Genomic DNA, 23,580 nt, shown 5'->3' with positions numbered 1-23,580 from the left:
TTTTACTTTGGTTATGGCATTTTTTAATTCTAAAATTTCAGTTTGGTTCCTTTTTATGACTTGGGTTTCTTCGTTGAATCTTTCTATTGTTTTCATTTGTTTTGGGAGAATTTGTAATTGGGCATTGAAACATTTTTTATTATTCAAAATCAAAAACTCCTTATCAGATAATTCCAACATCTGCTTCATTTCAATATCGGCATCAGTTGATTATCTTTTTTTACGTTGTAGTTATCCTGGTTCTTGACATGAATAGTGATTTTCAATTATATCCTAGACGTTTTGGTTATGATATTAGGAAACTCTTGATCTTATTTATATCTTCTGTTGTAGCAGACAGTCACCTTGTTTAGGTTTAGTGTGTAGTGCTCTGGCTTTAGGCTTAGTGTGTAGTGTTCTAGTGTTCAAGTCTTTGTGGACTTGAGTTGCAATGGCAGTTTATTTTCTGAGCCCTTGCAATGCTATTCTGGATTGCTTTGTACTTCTGACTCTGCTGGGGTTCCTGCTCAAAGCCTGTTGGTGCTGGGGTGTGGGGGAAGAAGGTACTTCCTTGGGCCACCTGCTATTTCTGGATGACCTTTGTTAGGGGAGGCAGAAGCTACTGAGCCTGAATCTACTTATGCCACTGGGTGGAGGGGAGGGAGACACAGGGCTTCACTGTGGCCACTGCTGCAAAATGACCAGATCACCTGCCTGCCTGGGTTGTGGAGCAGGGTCTGGGATGGCCAGACTTTCACTGCTTTGCAGGTGGTGGTGAGCAACAACCTAGGTTGTGGAGCTGTGTGAGGCTCCCAACTAGGTCTCTGTTGGGCTTCCCCTCTCCTGGTCCCTTGGCCAAAGAGAACAGGCTTTTGGGAACTTCCTGTTGGACGTTCCAAGTTTCAGCCCTCTCCAGCACCCAGTCTTGGGGGTATGGGATCTAAAACAAAACTCAAGGACTCATCAGATTGTGGTCCTTCAGGTCCTGAGGTCACCAGCCAATCCACCTTTCCAGCTTTCAGAGCCCTTTACCATTGCTTGTTGAGTAAATTTTAGGGTGTTCAGTTATATTTAGAGGGGACAAGCAAGAAAAAGTGAATCCATGCCAGAACTTGTTCCAAAACTGGACCCCCTCACCCTTAAAACTGCTGATGTGCTGTATTTCTTCTAATGTGGGTTTTGTCCCCCCAGGATTTTGGGGAGTATCAGGAAAGCTACTATTCAGTACAAACCACTGAGGGAGAACAAATATCCCAGCTGATTGCAGGCTACATTGACATCATCCTCAAAAAGGTATTTAATACTGATGCAAATTGGACAACACTTCTTTATTAAAAGACTCAGTTTAGATGATGAAGCTAACTGAAAAACAAACAAACACCTCATGTAAAGTACTTGATTCACTAATTGAATCTTTAACATTAAGATTGCTTAAGTGTGAAGTCTTTGACCTCATATCCTAGGAGAATTTCTGATTTTGCTGCAGCTCATATTTGTGTCATTGACTGCCAGGTCATGAGCAATAGTGCATCATTTAGCTAATGAATGAGCCTGGCTAACCCCTCTGCATCTTCCTCTCTAGGTAATTGTTATGCTTTCCGGCCTCTGTAGAAACTGTCTTGAGGGTCTGAAGATGTTCTTTTCCTTTCTTCTCTCTCTCTCTCTCTCTCTCTCTCTCTCTTTTAACCTATTTTAATGGGTGATTATATGCCATAGTGGTATACCTTTCCTAGGGCTTCAAGATACAGCCCACAAAAATAGCCAAGTTCTACCAGAATATTAATATCTATGACTTGATTTTAACTGTATAAAATTGTGCAGTAATATACACAGAAGATATTATATATCTCTCTATATTAAATAATATATTTCTTTTACATTACTATTGCTTTGTTTTACCCATCACTTATTAATTATCCAATACAAGGAATTTGGGGTAAACCTTAACAGATCTGCTTGTGTGGCTCATTTTAAAAGACCTCTTAAAAGGCTCTGTGTCAAGATCTGCTGACTTTCGTTTTTGTCTTGTTTTACCTCAGAAACAAAGTAAAGATAGATTTGGACTAGAGGGCGATGAGGAGTCAACTATGTTAGAAGAGTCCGTTTCCCCCAAAAAGTAAGTATCGTTAAGAGCACTGGAGAACTGCCTTCTCCCTGGATACAGGGCAGGTTTCCTCGTGCCAGCTCTGGGGCTGTTGCCCTGAAGTCCCTCACGTGGAGGAGGTGATAGTGGATGAGATAGATGAGTCTTGCTTCTCGAAGTGTGGTCCCCAGACCATTGTCATCAGTGTTGAGGGTGTCTTGTTGGGGCGGCGGTGGCTGGGGACTTCAGGGAGACACTGAACAAGATGTAGTGCTTAATTCCATCTTTAGACACAGTGAGACTTCATGAGTCCTGTTCTGAATTTCTGATTTAAATCTCATAAACTGCATCATTATCATCAGAGCCTGGAGACTGAGTTTAATTCTGTACCTTTGGGCTAGGGGCCTAGCCGGTAGAGGAGTTTTTGTTTATGGGATGCTTTTACCTGCCACACTTGATACATATGTCATGAGGCAGCAGAGGGAAAAGAAAAGAACTTGGACCCTGGAGCCAGAGTTACTGGGTTCAAATCTGGGGTCTGTTTTCTAATGTGTGGCCTTGGGGACATTATGAATTTTCTCTGTCTCTTTCATCTCATCTATAAAATGAGAATAATGATTGTACTACCTCATAAGTTTGAATTTAATGATTGAGTTACTAATAAAGCACATAAAACAATCCCTGGTACATAATAAATGTTTACTATTATCATCATTTTAAATTCAGAATAATCTCAATTTAGCTCCATTTCATAAATGAGGAAACTGAGATTTATTAAAATTAAGTAACATTTAATAAGTGAGACTTGTTAACCAAAACCTATTCAGCTACTCCCTTGATGTTAAATAGAGCATTGCAGTAATAACTTTTCTTGTCTGTACTTTATTGTGTGTGTCCATCTTGCTGTCTCACTTGATCTCAGCAACATCCCCTTGTGGAAGAGGCAGGCTAGATTTTATCATCCCCAGTTCGTAGATGAGGAAACCAAAGCTCCTAGAGGTTAGTTGAGATGCATGCATGTGGCAGAGCCAGGACTCAGATTCAGGTGTTCTGATGTCTCCTATAGTGCACTGCCGGAGAGTTCGAGCATATTTCAGCATATTGAAGTTGTCTAGTAATAGGAATGGTTTCTCTAATGTTGCTACTCTGTACACTTTTTCACAGTTTGCATCATAATCCCCTTGAAGATGCTTTTCCATTTGTCCCTTATTCGTACGCAAGTTGGAACCAAATTTGATGTGGTGCATTTCAAGTACTTCTTGCTACCCTCTGGCAAAAGACCTTAATTTCTTGAAATTATTAGACCATTAGATGGACATTAGTAACCTAGTACTTCCTAATAGGGTGGAGCTGTTCACTTCCTAGGACTCTGCTGTGCTTGAACTTCTTCTAGGAGCAGCTCAGTAAGTGTCTGAGCCCCGAGTGCTGGGACCCTCCCCACTGATGCAGAAGGCATCATGGTGTGGTCTGGTCATGGCAAACGGGAAGAGTGGTCCAGGGGAGTTCCTCATCACTAGACCTTCCACTTCTTCCTGTATTAGACATTGGCTGAGATCTTGCAATGCAGCTGAGCTCCGAGAGGAGCCATAGATCCACCCTCCCTAGTGCCAGCCCCTCCACAGATGTTAATGTTGCTGCGTGGATGCCTGTTGCTTGGAATCCTAGCTTGGCTCATGAGCTTTGCCCTGGACAACAGGGAGTGACCTGCAGTGGTTCCAGAACCCTGGGACAGAGGCTCCTGTGCCTTAATGCAGCTGCTCAACAACCCTGCACCGCCACCCTGCTCCCGCCGCCACCTCCCCCCCCGCCACCGCAGACTCCCCCGGACTCTCCCTGTGGGTTTGTCCACTGGGCTATGAGGCACCTGTGCCACCCTCAGATTCTTACCTTCATATGCTCAAAGTCCTTTGCACTCACTGCTCATTCCAAGAAAATATCAAGAAGTAAAACAACTGACAATGTTTTTATTAGATGCCATAGGTGTCTTCCCAGACTTAAGTTGAAATCATCTGGAAGAGAGCCAAAGTCTGCCTGCCAATCATCAAGGCTCCTAAGGTGTTGAAACATCCTCTGTGGTCAATGGCTTTTGACCTGGAGAAGGGGAGCTAAGCTGTGGGAGATTTTAAGTTCTTTTCCACACTTCTTCCTTCAAGCTAAGGATAAATGATCTCTGTCCCCAGGGCTTAGAATAGAACGTGGCGCACAGTAGATGTGTGTTGAATGAATGCTATTTCAGGTAGAATTTACGAAATAATAGATCAGTGTATCCAAAACATTCACTTATGCCTAGAACATCATTTTTTTGTGTGTCTTTTTTAAGAACAACTAATAGCATAATGCCATGAACCTATCAACTAGATACACTGGGAGTACTTATTTATATTACTGATTATAAAAGGATTCATTCGTCTCACGGTTCTGCTGAAACATTTTAGTGCTGCTACTTCGTTCACAATTCTGTCCGTATTTGCTTCTTGGAAACTGGTTGCCATAGCATGAAGCAGTGAACACTGGTGACACCTGTGGTATCTTATTACACTCCCTGTGAATGGCCACCTCGCAGTGACCGAAGTGTCTGTCCCCCTAGGTCCACCATCTTGCAGCAGCAGTTCAATCGCACCGGGAAGGCGGAGCATGGTTCAGTGGCACTGCCGGCCGTGATGCGCTCCGGGTCCAGCGGGCCCGAGACCTTCAACGTTGGAAGCATGCCCTCCCCGCAGCAGCAGGTCATGGTTGGACAGATGCACCGAGGCCACATGCCCCCGCTGGTGAGGCCACCGGGGGACTTGCCCTGCTCGTCACTGTGCTGCCTTTGGGGTCCAGGGAGCCAAACCAGCCTGGTGATAGGTTGTGTGTGTCACCCTCACTACTTCCTATCTGAATCCTGGCTCTTCAGCTGTGCAGTCCCAATGCCTCATTCCCAGTGTCTTTTCTTTTAAATGGGTGGCTCTGGCAATGCCCTGTCTAGGACCACAGGTGTCCTCTAGGGCTGGACAAGGACCAGTGGCCTCTCCACGTGGTTTGTGAGAGAGGGATAGGACCCTGCTCCCCTGCCTGCTCATCGGCCCAGATACCCCTCAGAGAGGCTCAGAAGTAGACCAAGTCTATTCCGATCCACACATTTCCCCTCAGCGGATCATTGGTTCCTTCTGCTGTGCTGGTCTACCTCACTTGGGGCCTCTCTCAGGCCTGCTCTGGAATCCCATGCTTTGGGGCAAGAACTTTTTGAAAGCAGAAGAGCCTTAAAGTCCAGAAGTGATTTGAGTGGAGAAGCGTGTTGACTGTAGGTTTGGGTTGAATCAAGAAGAGTCCTGATGTGACACCCACGTGATTCCTGTGCAGGAGACCTTCTGTCCTGAGCACTCAAGGATTGGGTCCCCTGAGCTCCCCTGCAGGGACTCTTTCTGAGCCTTCTTGTTCTCCACACGCTGCTGATTAGAATCACCCTATTGCAAACACTCATATTTAGTGTCCTATTAATGTATTATAATACCTATTTCTGGCCCCCGGTTGAAATAGGAGCTGGTTCAGGCAGTTTGTTGAGATGTACCCTGGGCTGCTTTCTCATGATCTCAGGTCCAGTTCCCTTGCTCATGTAGAGCCTGTGTTGCCAGTGCAGGAGTGTGGTGTGACCCCTCGTGTTACCTGCCTTTGCAGACCTCGGCCCAGCAGGCCCTCATGGGGACCATCAACACGAGCATGCACGCTGTCCAGCAGGCCCAGGACGACCTCAGTGAACTTGACTCCCTGCCGCCTCTCGGCCAGGATATGGTAAGTGTTGTTCAGTGTTTTTATTCGATGTCTCTGCCCTGGCAGAAAACAGGGTTCTGTGCTCTGGCTGGATTCAGTGAGGTGAATCTCTGTCTCCAGCTAGGTGAGTTAGAAGTCCATATTTTTTCAAGAGATGGAGTCTCCATCTCTAGGCTGCACCACAGGAGGAGAGAATCATAGGGTGCTACGGGCTGTTGGCAGTACCCCATAAGGGCTAAGAACTTGGACTCGGGTCGTATAATTTGGGCCCAAATTCCAGCTCTACTGCTCAATGGCTGTGGCAATCTGGGCAGCTTACTCTCTCTAAGCCTCCATTTTGTCATCCCTGAGCAGGGCTGTGGTGAAGACCCAACAATCCAATCACGTAAAGAGTTCTCAGTCCCGCACCTAACACACAGTGAGAGCCCAGTGAGTATCAGCTAGGTTTGTTGTTAGTGTTTACCAGTGGTTCACACCCTTGAGCAAGCATCGGAGTCATTCAGAGGGCTTGCTAAAACAGATGGCTGGGCCCCTCCCCCATTGTTTCTGACTCAGTAGGTCTGGGGTGGGGTCTGAGAACGTGCATTTCCAGCAAGTTCTCAGGTGCTGCTGCTCCTCGTCCAGAGACCATGCTTCCCAAACCACTGGGTCACTACTACTGAGCTTTTCAGTGAGGCAGGGCGATCAGCTGCCTTCCTGTAGCTGCTGCGGCATGAAATCGTCTAGCCCCTTGCTGCTTAAAACGTGATCCACAGGCCAGCGGCATTGGCAGCACTTAGGATCTTGCGAGAGGTGCAGAATCTTAGGCCTTACCCCAAACTTCCGCATCAGAATCTGCATTTTAGTAAAGTTCCTAACTGTTTTGTGTACACATTTGCACACCACTGGCTATCACTGTCCTTCCCTGCCCTGCTTCGCACGTTAAAATCACCTGAGGAGTTTTAAGGACGAAGCCTAGGGCCCAGGTCAGACCAAACAGATCAGTGTTGCTGGGGGTGGGGCCTGGGTATCAGTGGGTTTTCATCTCCCTGTTGTGATTCTAATATGCAGCCAGGGTTGAAGAGCACTGCTTTAAGACTGCTGGACCATCGTAGGGCCAGAACCAAGACACAATCTGTAGCCTCATCTTGTCCAGCCAGGATAACTGCCTCCAAGTTCTCCCTGCTCGGTGTTTTTCATTCGTGTACTTGTGCACCTGCAGGGTGCAGCATCTGTAGTGCTGTTTCTCCCAGGTCCCTGAAGTCATTAAATATTTTGCTTTGGGGGACTTGAGAGTGAAAATCCATATGGCAGACTCCCATATCCAGCACAGTTGTGAGAGCAAATTTTAAAATATCTGGATTTAATATTCTTGCTTCACCAGTTTTCAAAGAGTTAGTATATGAAATATTTTAGTGCTAGACATACGCTGAACCAAGATGAATATTTTAGGAATGTTTTGGGAAGCAGATCAGCACCTTATATTACCATAGGATCATCATTACCAGTGTAAATGAGCATTTATTGGCTAAGACCAGAAACAGCCAAAAGCAGAATTTGCTATTTATAGGGTCAAATGAACATGAAGTATAAGAACTAGAAAGGTTTTTTTTTTTTTAGAGAGAGAGCTGAGAATTATCCCTTTATTTCATTTTTTTTTTAATGTTTTGAAATTCTATAGTGGTACTATTTTAAATTTATTTATTTTTATTTATTTTATGGCTGTGTTGGGTCTTCGTTTCTGTGCGAGGGCTTTCTCTAGTTGTGGCAAGCAGGGGCCACTCTTCATCGCAGTGCGCGGGCCTCTCACTATCGCGGCCTCTCTTGTGGCGGAGCACAGGCTCCAGACGCGCAGGCTCAGTAATCGTGGCTCACGGGCCCAGTTGCTCCGCGTCATATGGGATCTTCCCAGACCAGGGCTCGAACCCGTGTCCCCTGCATTGGCAGGCAGATTCTCAACCACTGCGCCACCAGGGAAGCCCCGAACTGGAAAGGTTTTAAAAGACCATTGAGTGAGATTCCACAGTAGAAGAAATGAAAGGCACAGGAGTTGGGAGAAATGTGCTCAAAGTCATATCATTTGTTAGTGGTAGAGCTGGATCCAGAGCAGGGGTCTTGACAACCACCTCCCAGAACCCTACCAGGAAAGGTGCCACGTCAACACGACATTCATCTTGTGAACCAAAGACAATCGCTATGCTGATAGAACACTCATGAGCTAGAACACCCTAATTCTAACCCCATTCTCTAAAAAACAAGATGAAAATTAGCAACACTTGTTGTTGCCACTGGGCGGTATTATTATGAGATACTAATTATTTTCATTTTTTAAATTGAATTTACCTACATAAAGCCACAGAATTTTTCTCTCCAAGATCTTAAAGAAAACATAACGTGAGTAAAAAGCACTGAGAATTTACATGCCATTCAGCACGAGTGCATGAGCAAGAAGCCTGTTCAGGACATCGTTCAAGGTGACTTGAGGGCCTCGTTGGTGCTGGCCCAGTGAGAAGAGTGTGGCCAAAACGCTGGTCTTATTTTATGGCATGCCTTCTCTGGTTTCCTGGGTAATCCTGTGCGGCAATTTTGTCATGAAGTTGTCTGGTTTTGCAGGCGTCTAGGGTATGGGTTCAGAATAAAGTCGACGAATCCAAACATGAAATCCACTCTCAAGTCGATGCCATCACAGCTGGAACAGCTTCAGTTGTTAACCTCACAGCCGGTAAGTCCCTGAGGAATTTGTGGTGTATTGTGGTTTTGTTAAAAAAAAAAGAAGTTCTTATTCTTTGATTGAAACAACAGATTTTTCCTATTCTGAGGGGAAAGTCTATTATTAGGCCCTCACAATGCTTCAGACATTTTCTCGCACTGACCCAGGAGAAATGCGGTGAACATCTCATGCCTTTTTGTCTGTATCACGCATCATCAGTAAAAAGCACTTATTCAGCTCTTCTCATTGTTCGTCAAGCTGCTGGACATACTTCAAAGTATATTGAGGCCATGTTCTCCCTTCTGAGAGCTTACAGTCTCAAAGTGGTTTTGGATGACTAGCAGTCATGGGTGCCTTCTTCTGTCTTGTCCAGCCGTGGTCTCCTCTGTATAGCACGACTCCCAGCCTTGCGCTGTCACTTGTGAGCCAGGGAAGATCTTGGCTTCACCAAGCAGCGTTGCAGTGGCTCAGGGGTAGAGTTGACCTCTCCAAGCGGCTGACCTTGGAGCAGCCTTCTGAAAAGGGCCGTGAGATGCTGATTCTTCCTTGGGAGTTTTAAAGGTGCACGTGCTCAGTATCTTAATATACGAGGCTTCGGGGTAAAAGGACCCCATGAAGAGCAGCACCTTGGTGATGGGGAGACGTCTGACTCCTGCAGGATGGGGGCGTCGTTGGTGGGGGCAGGGTTCTGCTGCCAGTGTTACCCTGTCTCCTGTCCACCTGGGCTCCCCTCGACCTTCACCGCCCTCCCTTGATGGTGATGGTCCTTCTCTGTCCCAGGTGACCCTGCAGACACCGACTACACGGCTGTGGGATGTGCCATCACCACCATTTCTTCCAACCTGACGGAGATGTCCAAGGGCGTGAAGCTGTTGGCGGCCCTCATGGACGACGAGGTGGGCAGCGGGGAGGACTTGCTCAGAGCCGCCAGGACCCTCGCCGGGGCCGTGTCGGATTTGCTGAAAGCTGTGCAGCCGACTTCTGGAGAGGTGAGCTTTGGGGCCATCAGTCACTCGGGTTCTGATGAGGGAGGTGCAGCCTTTGGGTCCCATGCGGTTCTTGCTTCCTGAGCTGTCCCCTCCATCCTGACGACTCATGTTTCCACACTCTGGGGTTTGGAGTTGGTGAACTGGGTGCAGAAACCATGGTTCAACCTTTGAGACTGGTTGAGCTCTTAGTAGGAAGCCTCCTTTCCCCAACCCAAGGGTACTTGATTAGATGTAACCTCAGAAACTAACACACATGACCAATACACATTTAAATTTATTTATTTATGAATGTGTTGGGTCTTCGTTTCTGTGCGAGGGCTTTCTCTAGCCGCGGCAAGTGGGGGCCGCTCTTAATCGCGGTGCCCGGGCCTCTCACTATCGCGGCCTCTCTTATTGCGGAGCACAGGCTCCAGACGCGCAGGCTCAGTAATTGTGGCTCACGGGCCCAGTTGCTCCGCGGCATGTGGGATCTTCCCAGACCAGGGCTCGAACCCGTGTCCCCTGCATTGGCAGGCAGATTCTCAACCACTGCGCCACCAGGGAAGCCCACCAATACACATTTAAAGGGGATACAAGTCTGTACGCTAATTTCCTACCAGCTGATTGAGGCTCATTATTTGAACATTTCACACCTATGCAGCCGTTGCTGGTTTGTGAGCCACAGGCATTTCCTTGCACAGATTCCACCAGGACGTGTATGTCTCCCGTCTGGCAGATAGTTCAAGGGTCTCACTGAGGTGCAGGAGGAGGCCATCCTGTAGGATTCCTCTTCCTGCACTGCCCTGTCTCATGGCGCTGGGGAGGCAACGCATTCTCTTTCCCACTAAGATGTGCTCTGTGTTCATAGCCTCGACAGACAGTTTTGACCGCCGCTGGAAGCATTGGACAAGCCAGTGGCGATCTTCTGCGGCAGATCGGAGAGAATGAGACTGATGAGCGATTCCAGGTAAGATATTTGCAGCCCATAATCTTGGAGCCTAAGCGATGGCCTTAGACCCAAGCAGGGAGAAGGTAATGGAAAACTGAGTCTTCCTTGAGCTGACAAAAAAAAGATGAAGGTGGATTATCTCGGAGTGTGGTCTTTATGTGCTAAAGAAAAAGAATTTTTAATTGAAAGACTCATTTCACTTACATCATGCATCACCACTTTGAAACACTTACTTAACTGTTCTCATTAGTCAGCATGCTACACTTTCTTCGAACACAAATATGGACGGAATAATGTCACAACCACCCTTATATCAACCACCCAACCTCTAGAATTATCAACTCACAGCCAAGCTTGTTTTATCTATTTGTGGCGGTTTTTAATTGCATCATTCTTTTTTCTTTGTTTTTTTAATGAAGACATTACTTTTTAAAAATTTTTTTATTTTTTAACATAAATTTATTTATTTTTGGCTGTGTTGGGTCTTCGTTGTTGTGTGCGGGCTTTCTTTAGTTGCGGCAAGGGGGGCTACTGTTCGTTGCGGTGCGCGGGCTCTCATTGCAGTGGCTTCTCTTGTTGCGGAGCATGGGCTTTAGGCGCGTGGGCTCAGTAGTTGTGGTTCGCGGGCTTAGTTGCTCTGCGGCATGTGGGATCTTCCCAGACCAGGGATCGAACCTGTGTCCCTTGCATTGGCAGGTGGATTCTTTTTTTTTTTTTTTAATATCTTCATTGGAGTATAATTGCTTTACAATGTTGTGTTAGTTTCTGCTGTACAACAAAGTGAACCAGCTGTAAGTATACATATATCCCCATATTCCATCCCTCTTGAGCCTCCCTCCCATCCTCCCTAGCCACCCTTCTAGGTGGTCACAAAGCACCGAGCTGATCTCCCTGTGCTATGTGGCTGCTTCCCACTAGCTATCTATTTTACATTTGGTAGTGTATATATGTCCATGCTACTCTCTCACTTCGTCCCAGCTTCCCCTTCCCCAGCAGGAGGATTCTTAACCACTGCACCACCAGGGAAGTCCCTAATTGCATCATTCTTGAGTTCACATGTAAGAGTGAAAATACGGGCACTCCCTTACACTCTGCTCACACATAGGACAGGCTTTCCTTTGTGTTTAGAGCTGGGTCTCTTGTCTGTGTCATATCCAAAACCACAAGTGTGGCAGTCTTTTTTGTCACCCCCTTTTTTTTTTCAATACCAGGGACATGTCCTCTGGGGATCAGCTGTAGCCACTGTTTGCAGCTGGCTGGATGCACTGCCAGCTCAGACAAGATCTCAACCTGTCTGCCTCTATTCCCAGCCCCCACAGATGGGGTGCGGAGGCCTTCTGCCAGGGATCTTCAGGCTCAGATGAACTCTTCACGTACTTATGGGCACATGCCTTTCATTCCTCATCCTCCTAAGTCTTCATTTTACAAGTAACATACAAATACATTCTAATTAAACTGTTATAGTTTGAGCCCTTGTTCTCTGGAAGATGCCCTTTTCCAAATCCTATGTCAGGTTCAATGTTTGGGATTTCTGTAGAATTCAGAATAAAAGGATCATTCAACTTTCCATTAGCATTCAAGTTGCTTCAAAGGGGGCAATTTTGCTTGCTATTTTGTCTAGAACTGCCAAACTTCATCACCTCAAGATGTGTCAGTTACGCTAAGACATGGTCATGTATGTTGTGGATACATGAAACATGTACCTTCTCTACTCTCCACATTCCTGGGGTGCTGGGAACATAGCACTCATTCAGATCCTGCAATACAATGAGACATTCAGTGCATGAACATTCATGTGATCATGGAGGCTGAGACCCATAATGGATGGTAGGAGTATTTCTGGAAGCCATTTCTGTGCTGGAATGGCCAGTAATAACTATAAACAGAATTAACTGTAGACCACATAAATACATCTCACTAAAGCCAAGCTAATTATGTCCCCATCCTGACTTCCCCTTAGTCAGATCCCCAAACTCCCCTTGTGTTGTCCTGTGCATTCTGTATTAGAGCAAGTAATTCTTTGTAGGTAGGTACCTACTTAGGAATTGCGTAAATACGAGATCCATCTGTTGGTTTACTAGGCTTAATTATCTTGAAGCAGTCAACTTATTTTCCAAAGTGTTTGGGAAGATTGAGAGGGAAGTCACAGTTCTTCGTTAAGGCATCTCATATATCCTTGAGTATGTATGTATGTATGTATGTATGTATGTATGTATTTATTTTTGGCCGTGTTGAGTCTTCACTGCCGCACATGGGCTTTCTCTAGTTGCGCCGAGCGGGGGCTACTCTTCTTTGCGGTGTGTGGGCTCTAGGCGCGCAGGCTCAGCAGTTGCAGCACACAGGCTTAGTTGCTCCGCAGCATGTGGGATCTTCCCGGACCAGGGATCGAACCCGTGACCCCTGCATTGGCAGGCAGATTCTTAACCACTGTGCCACCAGAGAAGTCCCTGCCTTGAGGTGTTTTTTGTTTTTTTTTTAAGATTTTCCTCTTTTTTTTCTTTGACAGACTGTTTCCATCACAGTGTAAATGCAAACTCTGCCTCCTAATGTCTGCTTCTATGCAGATGTGCTAGGGAAGCAGGTTCAAGTTTAGGGTAGGTCCCGTGGAGGCTTTCTTAACAGGGGAAGGCCTGGCTTGAATGTTTCCCGTTCTCTAGGTAAACACCAGGGCAGTAAGGTGATCCTACAACCTCCTCCAGTTATGAGTAGCCCCTGGCTTACTGACATTGGATTTCTTACTCTCTGTTTTTCTGATTCTTGAGATCCTATCTTGGAGCTTTTTATTGAGTTTTCAATGTACTGCATGTTCCCAGAGTTAACAAAGATTTATTTTACATGAGCTGCATAATAGTGGTCTTGTTGAAAAGTTTGACAAGGGCCTTGTCAGCAACTATAGCCATAGTATCACGTTCTTTTTCTAACTGTATTTGTTTTTTTCTGGGACAAAATTAGTAGGAGGAGCAGGATTTCTATAAATCAGTCTAACAAAGTCCTTTAGAACAATCAAGGGTTTGCATGACCAAATCTTGGTCCCTGGGTGAAAAGATGGATCCCTATCAAGGGAAGGAATACTTTGACCCATTTGGGGAAGACTGCTTTTAAAAATCTTGATAATAATTTGTGACATTCAAATTTTGTTTTCACTGAGCATTGAGATAGATGTCCAAGAACTGTAACTTTGCAGGCCATGTTGGGAGCAGTTTCTAGAAGTTGTATGACAGATGAGTGCCAGTCAGATCCCAAAGGCATCTTCAGCTTTCAGCACCACAGGCTGTGGTTTTTCCTTGGACATCCAGGAAACACCAGAGACCTAAAAAAGGCTGGACCAAACTGTTCCTTTCAGCCTGCTTTGTTGTTGTCCATTTTAAAAGCTGCTTATTTGGTGGATTCATGGGTTTCTGATTTGCCTGGATAAGATATAGTCTTTGCTGTGTGTAAAATTGTACAGGCTAAACACTCTTCCCAGTATATCTTCTCATGAAATATCTTGTTGTAAAGACTCTGTGGTGCCCTTTGCATTCAGAATCAAAAGTGCTTTTCATTATCTGAGGAATTAATAAAGACTTCTGACCACATCTCCTCTGGGAGAAAGCCTTGACATGTTCAAAATAATAATGGCTTATATGTTTGGGAAGGCATTTCCAAACCAAATAAATGACCTTCAGTATTAAAAGCCAAGAAGTGAATTAAACGTAGCAGTGGTGATTCTTCAGGTCACAGAAATGGGTGACAAATCTGATGGGCTAAGTCAGAGGATTCTCCATCCTGCAGGGAGAAAGCCTTGACATGTTCAAAATAATAATGGCTTATATGTTTGGGAAGGCATTTCCAAACCAAATAAATGACCTTCAGTATTAAAAGCCAAGAAGTGAATTAAACGTAGCAGTGGTGATTCTTCAGGTCACAGAAATGGGTGACAAATCTGATGGGCTAAGTCAGAGGATTCTCCATCCTGCAGGCAGAAAGCCTTTGTGTTGACTTGAAGCATAAACTGATCTTTAAAGGCTCAGAGCTCCTTGCATCTTCAGTGAGGTCTTCTTGTAGCCGGTTTATTTATGTAGGCTCCCTTTCCACTTTTCATAATAATTAATCTCCATCCAGAAGGCTACAGAACACTGAGAGTAACTTATGTTCAGAGCGTTCATGGGCTCTTGAGCTGGAGGTGCTCTCCGTGCATGTTCAACGTTGCCCTCTGGAGGCCAAGATGTGGCTGAATTTCTGATGACAACTTGGATCTTGTGCAAAGTAGAAATCAGAAAAATAAATTTTCAAGTTATAGTGGGGCATGATGACATGGAGGCCATGAATTTTATCCTTCCTACTGCTCATAGTATATATTTTCAGCTGATCCACCACATACTCAGGAGATGTTGTCAAGATTCGAAGTGTTGTTTAAGTGCACAAATGTGAGTCAGTGGTTAAAATACAAGCCTTGCCCTCACAATAACCTATTTTGGATTGAAACCTATGCCGCTTAACGTATAGGAGACTGTGTTATTAGGATGTAAGTCTCCTTCCTTAATTAGCTCTCAGGCTAACTTGACATTTCAGAAAAATAAATGGAAAAATATTATTCTAAAGTACTGAAGGAAAAAGGTCAAATGGAATTTTAATAAAATGTTTAAGTGGACACCACACTTTACTTTCAGGCTGTGAAGAGTGATTAGGAAAATATAAATGACGATTTTTTTTTTTTTCCCTTTTCTTAGGACGTCTTAATGAGTTTGGCCAAAGCTGTTGCCAATGCTGCTGCCATGTTGGTCCTAAAGGCAAAGAATGTTGCCCAAGTGGCTGAAGACACAGTCCTACAGAACAGGGTGATTGCTGCCGCCACCCAGTGTGCCCTCTCCACCTCCCAGCTTGTGGCGTGTGCCAAGGTAAGCCAGCTGGCACCCCAGCCCTTTCTACAGAGTGTCACACGCTCTTATCTGCCTCCAGTCATTGGGAGGAACCAGGGGCAGAACTTGTTAAAATTGTGTAAGGCTTAGAGCTTGCTTCAGGTGTCTTTTAGGGGACATGACAGGATTTTAGCATAAGATGTCCAATTCTTTAATCATTTTTTCCTTGTTCAAGTCCTCAGGCAGTGGTGCTTCTTGTATCTAATTGCCATTTCTACATGCCAATTGCTGCGTCTCCCCTTTGGACTTCTCAGTATGTCTTCTTTACCCCTGTGCACAAAGAGCTCTTGGATTGTGCAGTTACAGCATTATACATGGGTTCAGTAGTAATCCGCAGAGTCCACGGGAGCCCTTTCTGCACTGCACAGAATCAGAAGGAGGTAATGATGAAGTTCATGGTTGCCAGTTAGGATGTACACTCTCTGTGTAATACATTACTTCATTAAGCACCATCATCCCCGGTTTACTGAAGAGGAAACTGAGGCCCTTAGATGTTACTGATTACAGCCACAGAAATCGTTAAGTGGCAGGACTAGGGTTGCAACTCGGGCCAGTCTGACTTCAGATACCCTTTCCACTCAACCGTGTGTATCTTTGCTGAGATGACGTGTCACAAGATGGGAGCCATCTGTTTCTCAACCTGATGACATAACATATTGTACAGATGTGTAATCTGGTTCAGCCTGGCATTTCTGGTCCTATCGGAGGATTTGCAACATCCGTCAGAGGGGTCACTGATGGTCTCCCTCCTGCTTTCCTTGTTCACCATCCTAGTATCACAGATTACTGACACAACTCCCCTAATCTTTCAAGTACCATGAGGCAGAGTTCCAGGAAATATAATATATTCCTCTGGAAAAAAATATAATTCTTTTACATAGTCTTTATCTCAGCTCAGAAGACTCAATTCAGAGGTTCCTAAGAGCAGGAGGTATAGATGGCAAATATCAGAAATTTCTCTCTACAGAAGTAGTCAGTAGTATCCGTGGTTACAGAGCCCTAATGGAGATGAAAGTTAACGGGCATCTAAAATCACAAAGTGAAATGGTGAAGTATGAGAAACCTCAGTGATGGTTTGGTTGAATCCCTGGTCCTATAAATAAGGAACTGAGGCCCAGACCACGGAAGGATGTGGTGGAAATGCTAGTGGGCGCTGGAGACCAGAGTTGTCCCACGGTAACCAAGACCCACTCCTGTCTCGCTTCAGGTCGTGAGCCCCACCATCAGCTCCCCTGTGTGCCAGGAGCAGCTGATTGAAGCAGGGAAGCTCGTGGACCGCTCAGTGGAGAACTGCGTCCACGCCTGCCAGGCAGCCACGGACGACACTGAGCTGCTGAAGCAGGTCAGCGCGGCGGCCAGTGTGGTCAGCCAGGCCCTCCACGATCTCCTGCAGCATGTGCGACAGTTCGCCAGCCGAGGCGAGCCCATTGGTCGCTATGACCAGGCCACCGACACCATCATGTGTGTCACCGAGAGCATCTTCAGCTCCATGGGCGACGCTGGTGAGGGGCTGGTCTGTGGGTGGGCCGGTCGGTTTAGGGTTTCCCGATGGTGATGATTGTGAGTGAGTCGGACGATGGTTGCCTGGACATCTGGCAAAAGGGCAAGTTCTCATCCGCCTCAGTCAGACACTTCTTCCCTGAGGCTGGGAAGAAGATTTGAGACTCCTAATGTGCCTGTCCCAGCAACACTGAAAGACTTAACGTTAACTAGGGTATCTTTATTTAATAATTTAGATACACAGTAAATCCCTTTTGTTCCAAGAATGTCCATGTTGGATACAGTAAAGTTGGTGCAGCCACAGGGGGAGGCAAGAATGAGGCTTGGAATGAAGTTTATTGTACTGACAGGTCCCAGACAGGGGGTCACTGCGTGTCACACAGGGTCACAGGGGAAGCATCAAGTTCTGATCAGATGGCAGAAGACAGGATTGAGGAGAGAGCTTAGGCCACCACCTATATTGGGATTTCTGTGGGAAAGGCAAGATGAAGCAAGATGAACAGCTTAAGCTTGGCTAGTCTGAATAATTTCAGCTGGCTCTACCCTTATAGGGGTGATCCCTAGTTGCCTGGTCCATGGCTCTGGGATGATGAAGGCAGAGGAATATTGCCTCCTGGGCTGTAGGGACCAGACAGAGGATGACTCTGGATTGGGTAGTTTACCACCATGCTCTTGGCTAGACCCTTTACTATCTCTAAGTATTGGCTAGCTCTGGGAGGGGCAGTCTCTTTCCAAGCAGAAAGGTTTTTCTAAGATGTCAAACATCACGATATACATATATATGTATGTATGTATATATGTAAAATGCACCTTTTCAGTCTATTAGTTAAAAATTACATCTCCCCAGACCCAGCCCATCACTATCCCATCTAAATCTCTAGAATTGACCACTTATCAATTTCTGTTTCATCTTTGCAGAAATGTTCAATCTTCCTACTGACATTTATATGTATGTACAACACCCTCTTTATTTTCATATTAATGGAATTCTGTTACACATACTCTTCTGCAACCTTTTTCACTGAATATATTAGAAAATTTCTTCATGTTGACCTATACACTAATCTTTTTAATGACAGCATAGTATTCTATTCAATGAATGCATTATAATCTACTTAACCAGTTGTCTTTTAATGGACATTTAGGTGGTTTCCAAGTTTCTGTTTGTTTTACAAAATTAATATTGCAGTAACCATTCTTGTAAAAATATCTCTGTTTACTTTGGGGAGTATATGTAGGATAAATTCCTATCAGTTGAATTTCTGGGCCAATAAGTATGTACATTTTTTGTTTTAAACGTGTCTGAAATTTCTCTCCAGAAAGGTTCCACAATTTGCAGCCCTACCAGGAGTTTGTAAGAAGTCTATTTTCCTACTTCTTCCTCAGCACAGAGCAATACTTCTTAACGAGTATATTTTTAAAGAAAATTACCTTGTGATTTTCTCTATCCTTCTTAAGTGATTTAAGAGATGACACTGCTCCACACATCTGGATTTTTTTGGTTCTTTTGTTTTTATTTTTTTTTAATAAACTTTTTATTGTGGAATATTTTTTCTATATACAGTAAAGTTGCTGGGGTAATAGACTTCTCCTGTACCCTTCCCAGTTTCCCTCCTTTTTAGCATCTCCCTTAGGCCATGAGACATTGGTCAGAACTGGGAGATGAGCATTGGTATGTTACTATTAACTAAACTACGGACATTATTCAGATTTCACCAACTTTTCACTAATGTCCAGTCACTGTCCCAGGATACAATCCAGGGTACCTTGAATTGAGCATTTTTTGATTTTCGTGAAAGCTTCTTTCCCCCTTAATGTTAACAGTGCTTCGTCCTTCACAAATGACCTTTAGGGGAGGAAATTGCTCATATTTGAGTAGTTTTATTTTTAATGTTGATGATGGTACCCCTCCCACTTCCAAAAGGAAGTTGAAATAGATATCAGTAAAATCCCAGTTACTAATAACCATTACTTATAACGAGATCAAAATCAATGCTGGGAAGGAAAGGGTGAGCAAAGAGAAAATTGATAGGAAGACTGGGCCAAGGCAAATCTCAGCATTTGAGCATGAAACTGGGGTCTGTGCTTCCTATGAGTGAGAGCCAAGTGACACAAATAGAGTGGGTTATGTGATACCACTCATCTGGTGTTACGTAGCATGCAGATTGACTCAAAATTTAAAAATATTTTTCTTGTGCACATTACTCAAAGAGCTTATTATGGGGGCTTTTGTGTAAGTGGCTTTTGACGTGAGGTAAATAATATTTTCTATATAAGTATTTACTAAGCGTAAACGCACATAATAAATCCACATAATCTTGTTCCCTGCCTTCTCTTTATAAAGGGTTCCTCTTAGGTTACTTATGTCATTTTTATCCCGCACAGTTAAAGACTGAACTTGGATGTGATTGGGGGTAGACAGGCCTGGCAGCCACAGGGAATATTTTTGGTTCAGGATCTGACTTGGCTTCATTGCTTAGGAATGGAGCATGGAGGCTCATTCCTCTTCGTCCCTTTTGCCAGAGGAATAGAGACAAGACTGTGCTGGCTCCTGACGTTTCCCCTGAGCTTTAGGAAGCAGACAAACAGACTGCATCCTCTGTCCCACCCTCTAGGTGAAATGGTACGCCAGGCCCGGGTCCTGGCTCAGGCCACCTCAGACCTCGTCAACGCCATGAGGTCAGATGCGGAAGCAGAAATCGACATGGAGAATTCCAAGAAGCTCCTGGCAGCAGCCAAACTCTTGGCTGACTCTACCGCTCGCATGGTGGAGGCTGCAAAGGTAGTACATTGGATTTACTCAATTGAAAAGTGAACATCATTGAAAGTTAGGATTTGGAAGGTACCTTCAAGATAGAGAATGGTCAGACGACTGTGCATTTTTGTTTGTTTAAAATCTATATGGCTTTGTAATGTTTAACCTTCTTTAAGTGGGAAAGGGGAAGGTCATGGAACACATGAATGAAAAAACTCTTTAGGGAAGTGGTGCTGACTCAGCCATAGACAACAGAGTCCCTACTTAGCCAGTACTCTTTTTACATTGGGTCATTGCCATTGGCTTTAGTGAAAATGATGATTAATTTCAACTTGAGATTTCAAGAGTAAATTCACTTTGACCTGTTTTCTTCCTGCAGCCTTAATGTCACTTTGCCCTACATTCAACTTCTCAGCTAAGCTTCTTTCAAGATTTTGCATAGGTGACAAACTTATTGTTACCAAAGGGGAAAGGTGGGGAGAGGGATAAATTAGGAATTTGGGAGTAACATATACACACTACTATATATAAAATAGATAAACAACAAGGACCTACTGTATAGCACAGGGAACTATGCTCCATATTTTGTAATAACCTATATGGGAAAAGAATCTGAAAAAGAATATATGTATATATAAATATATATATAAGAATAAAGGCAGCAAATTCTCAAAACTCACCACTTAAAAAAAAAAAAAAAGGTTTTGCATAGGTGTTTCCTGCTTCACTGTTATCCAAAACCCAGTAGCTATTTATAGGAGAGTTTGAATAAAGAGTTAAGAGACAGCTTTGTGCTTTTTGATGGCTATGCTATGTCATGATGCTTCTAAAAGCCAGTGATTCTTTTTTTTTTTAATTTTTGAGTTTTATTTTATTTATTTTTTTATACAGCAGGTTCTTATTAGTCATCAATTTTATACACATCAGTGTATATGTGTCAATCCCAATCGCCCAATTCATCACACCACCACCCCAACCCCCCACCACTTTCCCCCCCTTGGTGTCCATACGCTTGTTCTCCACATCTGTGTCTCAACTTCTGCCCTGCAAACCGGTTCATCTGTACCATTTTTCTAGGTTCCACATACATGCGTTAATATATGATATTTGTTTTTCTCTTTCTGACTTACTTCACTCTGTATGACAAGTCTCTAGATCCATCCATGTCTCAACAAATGACCCAATTTCGTTCCTTTTTATGGCTGAGTAATATTCCATTGTATATATGTACCACATCTTCTTTATCCATTCGTCTGTTGATGGGCACTTAGGTTGCTTCCATGACCTGGCTGTTGTAAATAGTGCTGCAATGAACACTGGGGTGCATGTGTCTTTTTGAATTATGGTTTTCTCTGGGTATATGCCCAGTAGTGGGATTGCTGGATCATATGGTAATTCTATTTTTAGTTTTTTAAGGAACCTCCATACTGTTCTCCATAGTGGCTGTATCAATTTACATTCCCACCAACAGTGCAAGAGGGTTCCCTTTTCTCCACACCCTCTCCAGCATTTGTTGTTTGTAGATTTTCTGATGATGCCCATTCTAACTTAAAAGCCAGTGATTCTTGTTTATGGTTTCCTTTGCTGTGCAAAAACTTTTAAGTTTCATTAGGTCCCATTTGTTTATTTTTGGTTTTATTTCCATTTCTCTAGGAGGTGGGTCAAAAAGGATCTTGCTGCGATTTATGTCATAGAGTGTTCTGCCTATGTTTTCCTCTAAGAGTTTTATAGTGTCTGGCCTTACATTTAGGTCTTTAATCCATTTTGAGTTTATTTTTGTGTATGGTGTTAGAGAGTGTTCTAATTTCATTCTTTTACATGTAGCTGTCCAGTTTTCCCAACACCACTTATTGAAGAGGCTCTCTTTTCTCCATTGTATATCCTTGCCTCCTTCATCAAAGATAAGGTGACCATCTGTGCATGGGTTTATCTCTGGGCTTTCTATCCTGTTCCATTGATCTATATTTCTGTTTTTGTGCCAGTACCATACTGCCTTGATTACTGTAGCTTTGTAGTATAGTCTGAAGTCAGGGAGCCTGATTCTTCCAGCTCTGTTTTTTCTTTCTTAAGATTGCTTTGGCTCTTCGGGGTCTTTTGTATTTCCATACAAATTGTGAAATTTTTTGTTTTAGTTCTGTGAAAAATGCCATTGGCAGTTTGATAGGGATTGCACTGAATCTGTAGATTGCTTTGGGTGGTATAGTCATTTTCACAATGTTGATTCTTCCAATCCAGGAGCATGGTATATCTCTTCATCTGTTTGTATCATCTTTAATTTTTCTTTCATCAGTGCCTTATAGTTTGCTGCATACAGGTCTTTTGTCTCCTTAGGTAGGTTTATTCCTAGGTATTCTTTTTGTTGCAGTGGTAAATGGGAGTGTTTCCTTAATTTCTCTTTGAGATTTTTCATCATTAGTGTATAGGAATGCAAGAGATTTCTGTGCATTAATTTTTTATCCTGCTACTTTACCAAATTCATTGATTCACTCTAGTAGTTTTCTGGTGGCATCTTTAGGCTTCTCTATGTATAGTATCATGTCATCTGCAAACAGTGACAGTTTTACTTCTTCTTTTCCAATCTGTATTCCTTTTATTTCTTTTTCTTCTCTAATTGCTGTTAAAAGCCAGTGATTCTTATCCAGGGTTCCTTTTCAGAACCCTGCGAAACTTACTGAAGTACACGTGCCTTAATTCCACCCCCAAAGATCCTAACTTCCGAGTTTGCTGCTGGGACCCGGTGTATGTGTGTGTGTTTCACAGAAGATTCCAATGCCTACCTCTGGGCGAGAACTATCTTAAATGGATAAGGCTGTATTTATCTATGCTGTTTTTATTATGCAATTAGCACATGCTTTTGGTGAAATGAATAGAAAATGCAGTAAGTATAAATAAGAAAATAGAAATGACTTTCAACTTCATATCACCAAAGTAACATGTTGAATGTATTCCTATGCATTTCAGATTCATTAAACATCCCCACAGCTTAGCCTGCCTCCTTGGCCTCTAACAGAACAGTAATGTGTCTCAACCAAGTGTATGAATTGCTTCACTTTTGATGTACTGTGACATGCAGCGACATCCAGTAGACCTTCCTCCTTGTCTGACTCACCATTGTATTACCTGAGGGGCTGATAGTCCTTAGAGATATGTCTTGGGTAGGGCTGAAGAGAGTCCCAAGGAGGGGCAGGGTCCGAACTTCCTTCCTCTGTCCCTGATACCTCTTTCAGCCAAGAAACTCTGCTGCTTAGCATCGCTTTTAGCAAAAATATGCATTACGGTTTGGGATTATAGTTACTTTTTTTAAGGTTGTTACTAGTTTTGTTTCCTTTTTTTTCTCCTAAGTTTAAAGAAAGCCATTTCAGGCAAACCCTCATGTTCACAAAAATTACTTGCTAGGCTGGAAAGAACCTTAGTGAAAAATCTAATCTGTCCCTTACTTTACAAATGAGAAAATTAAAACTCAGAAAGATTAAACCTACCATCACATAACCAGGACTGAGCCAGGACCAATGTGCACATTTGTTTTTAGATGTGTAGTGCTCCCCAGACTATTCCACGGCATTATACCAAGTTACCAAAGTGTTTGTTATTTTTGATTATTTATATTAGATGGGACAAGGTTGAGTGTTTTTGTAAGTTCTTTTAACTTTTTAGTTAAAAGTTGATACTTTGTTGTCATGGCAATATTTTAATTTGCTGAATTTTGTTGAACGATAAAGAATGTACGATAATTAGACTTCCAAAGAATATATTTAGCCTGAAGAAAAAAAATATTTCATAATCAGTAACTAAGATTTCAGGCCAAGATTAGTACCCCATATCTAAAACACATTCATCATAAAAAAGATATTGCTAAGGAAGGATCCAGACACCCACGGCAGTGTAACGTGCAGAAATGGTGCTTTCCTGCTGCTTGAAACACACAGTTAAGGCTGGCATGCCACTGGAGGCATTGATAAAGGAGTGGCTTTAGAAAATACCCGATGACCAGAAAAAATAAAACGACTCT

The 23,580-nt window shown here is 43.7% G+C and overlaps 1 protein-coding gene across 8 annotated transcripts in view; it reads left to right on the top strand.

Moving 5' to 3' along the window:
* The window catches only part of TLN2 (talin 2), a 446,766-nt gene that overhangs the window by 289,605 nt on the left and 133,581 nt on the right, over nt 1-23,580 (top strand). For all 8 annotated transcript variants that reach the window (XM_057543407.1, XM_057543408.1, XM_057543401.1 and 5 more), the window contains 10 exons: nt 1,171-1,272; nt 2,019-2,095; nt 4,650-4,830; nt 5,720-5,833; nt 8,405-8,513; nt 9,282-9,490; nt 10,338-10,436; nt 15,128-15,295; nt 16,524-16,818; nt 19,432-19,598. In XM_057543407.1, the coding sequence (XP_057399390.1) occupies nt 1,171-1,272; nt 2,019-2,095; nt 4,650-4,830; nt 5,720-5,833; nt 8,405-8,513; nt 9,282-9,490; nt 10,338-10,436; nt 15,128-15,295; nt 16,524-16,818; nt 19,432-19,598 (1,521 nt within the window). The remainder of the gene's footprint in view (nt 1-1,170; nt 1,273-2,018; nt 2,096-4,649; nt 4,831-5,719; nt 5,834-8,404; nt 8,514-9,281; nt 9,491-10,337; nt 10,437-15,127; nt 15,296-16,523; nt 16,819-19,431; nt 19,599-23,580) is intronic.

The sequence above is a fragment of the Balaenoptera acutorostrata genome, chromosome 3 (assembly GCF_949987535.1).
Source record: "Balaenoptera acutorostrata chromosome 3, mBalAcu1.1, whole genome shotgun sequence".
Taxonomy (NCBI): Eukaryota; Metazoa; Chordata; class Mammalia; order Artiodactyla; family Balaenopteridae; genus Balaenoptera; species Balaenoptera acutorostrata.
The sequence above is the reverse complement of the archived record's forward strand: the minus strand, read 5'-3'. Positions and strand labels throughout refer to the sequence as shown.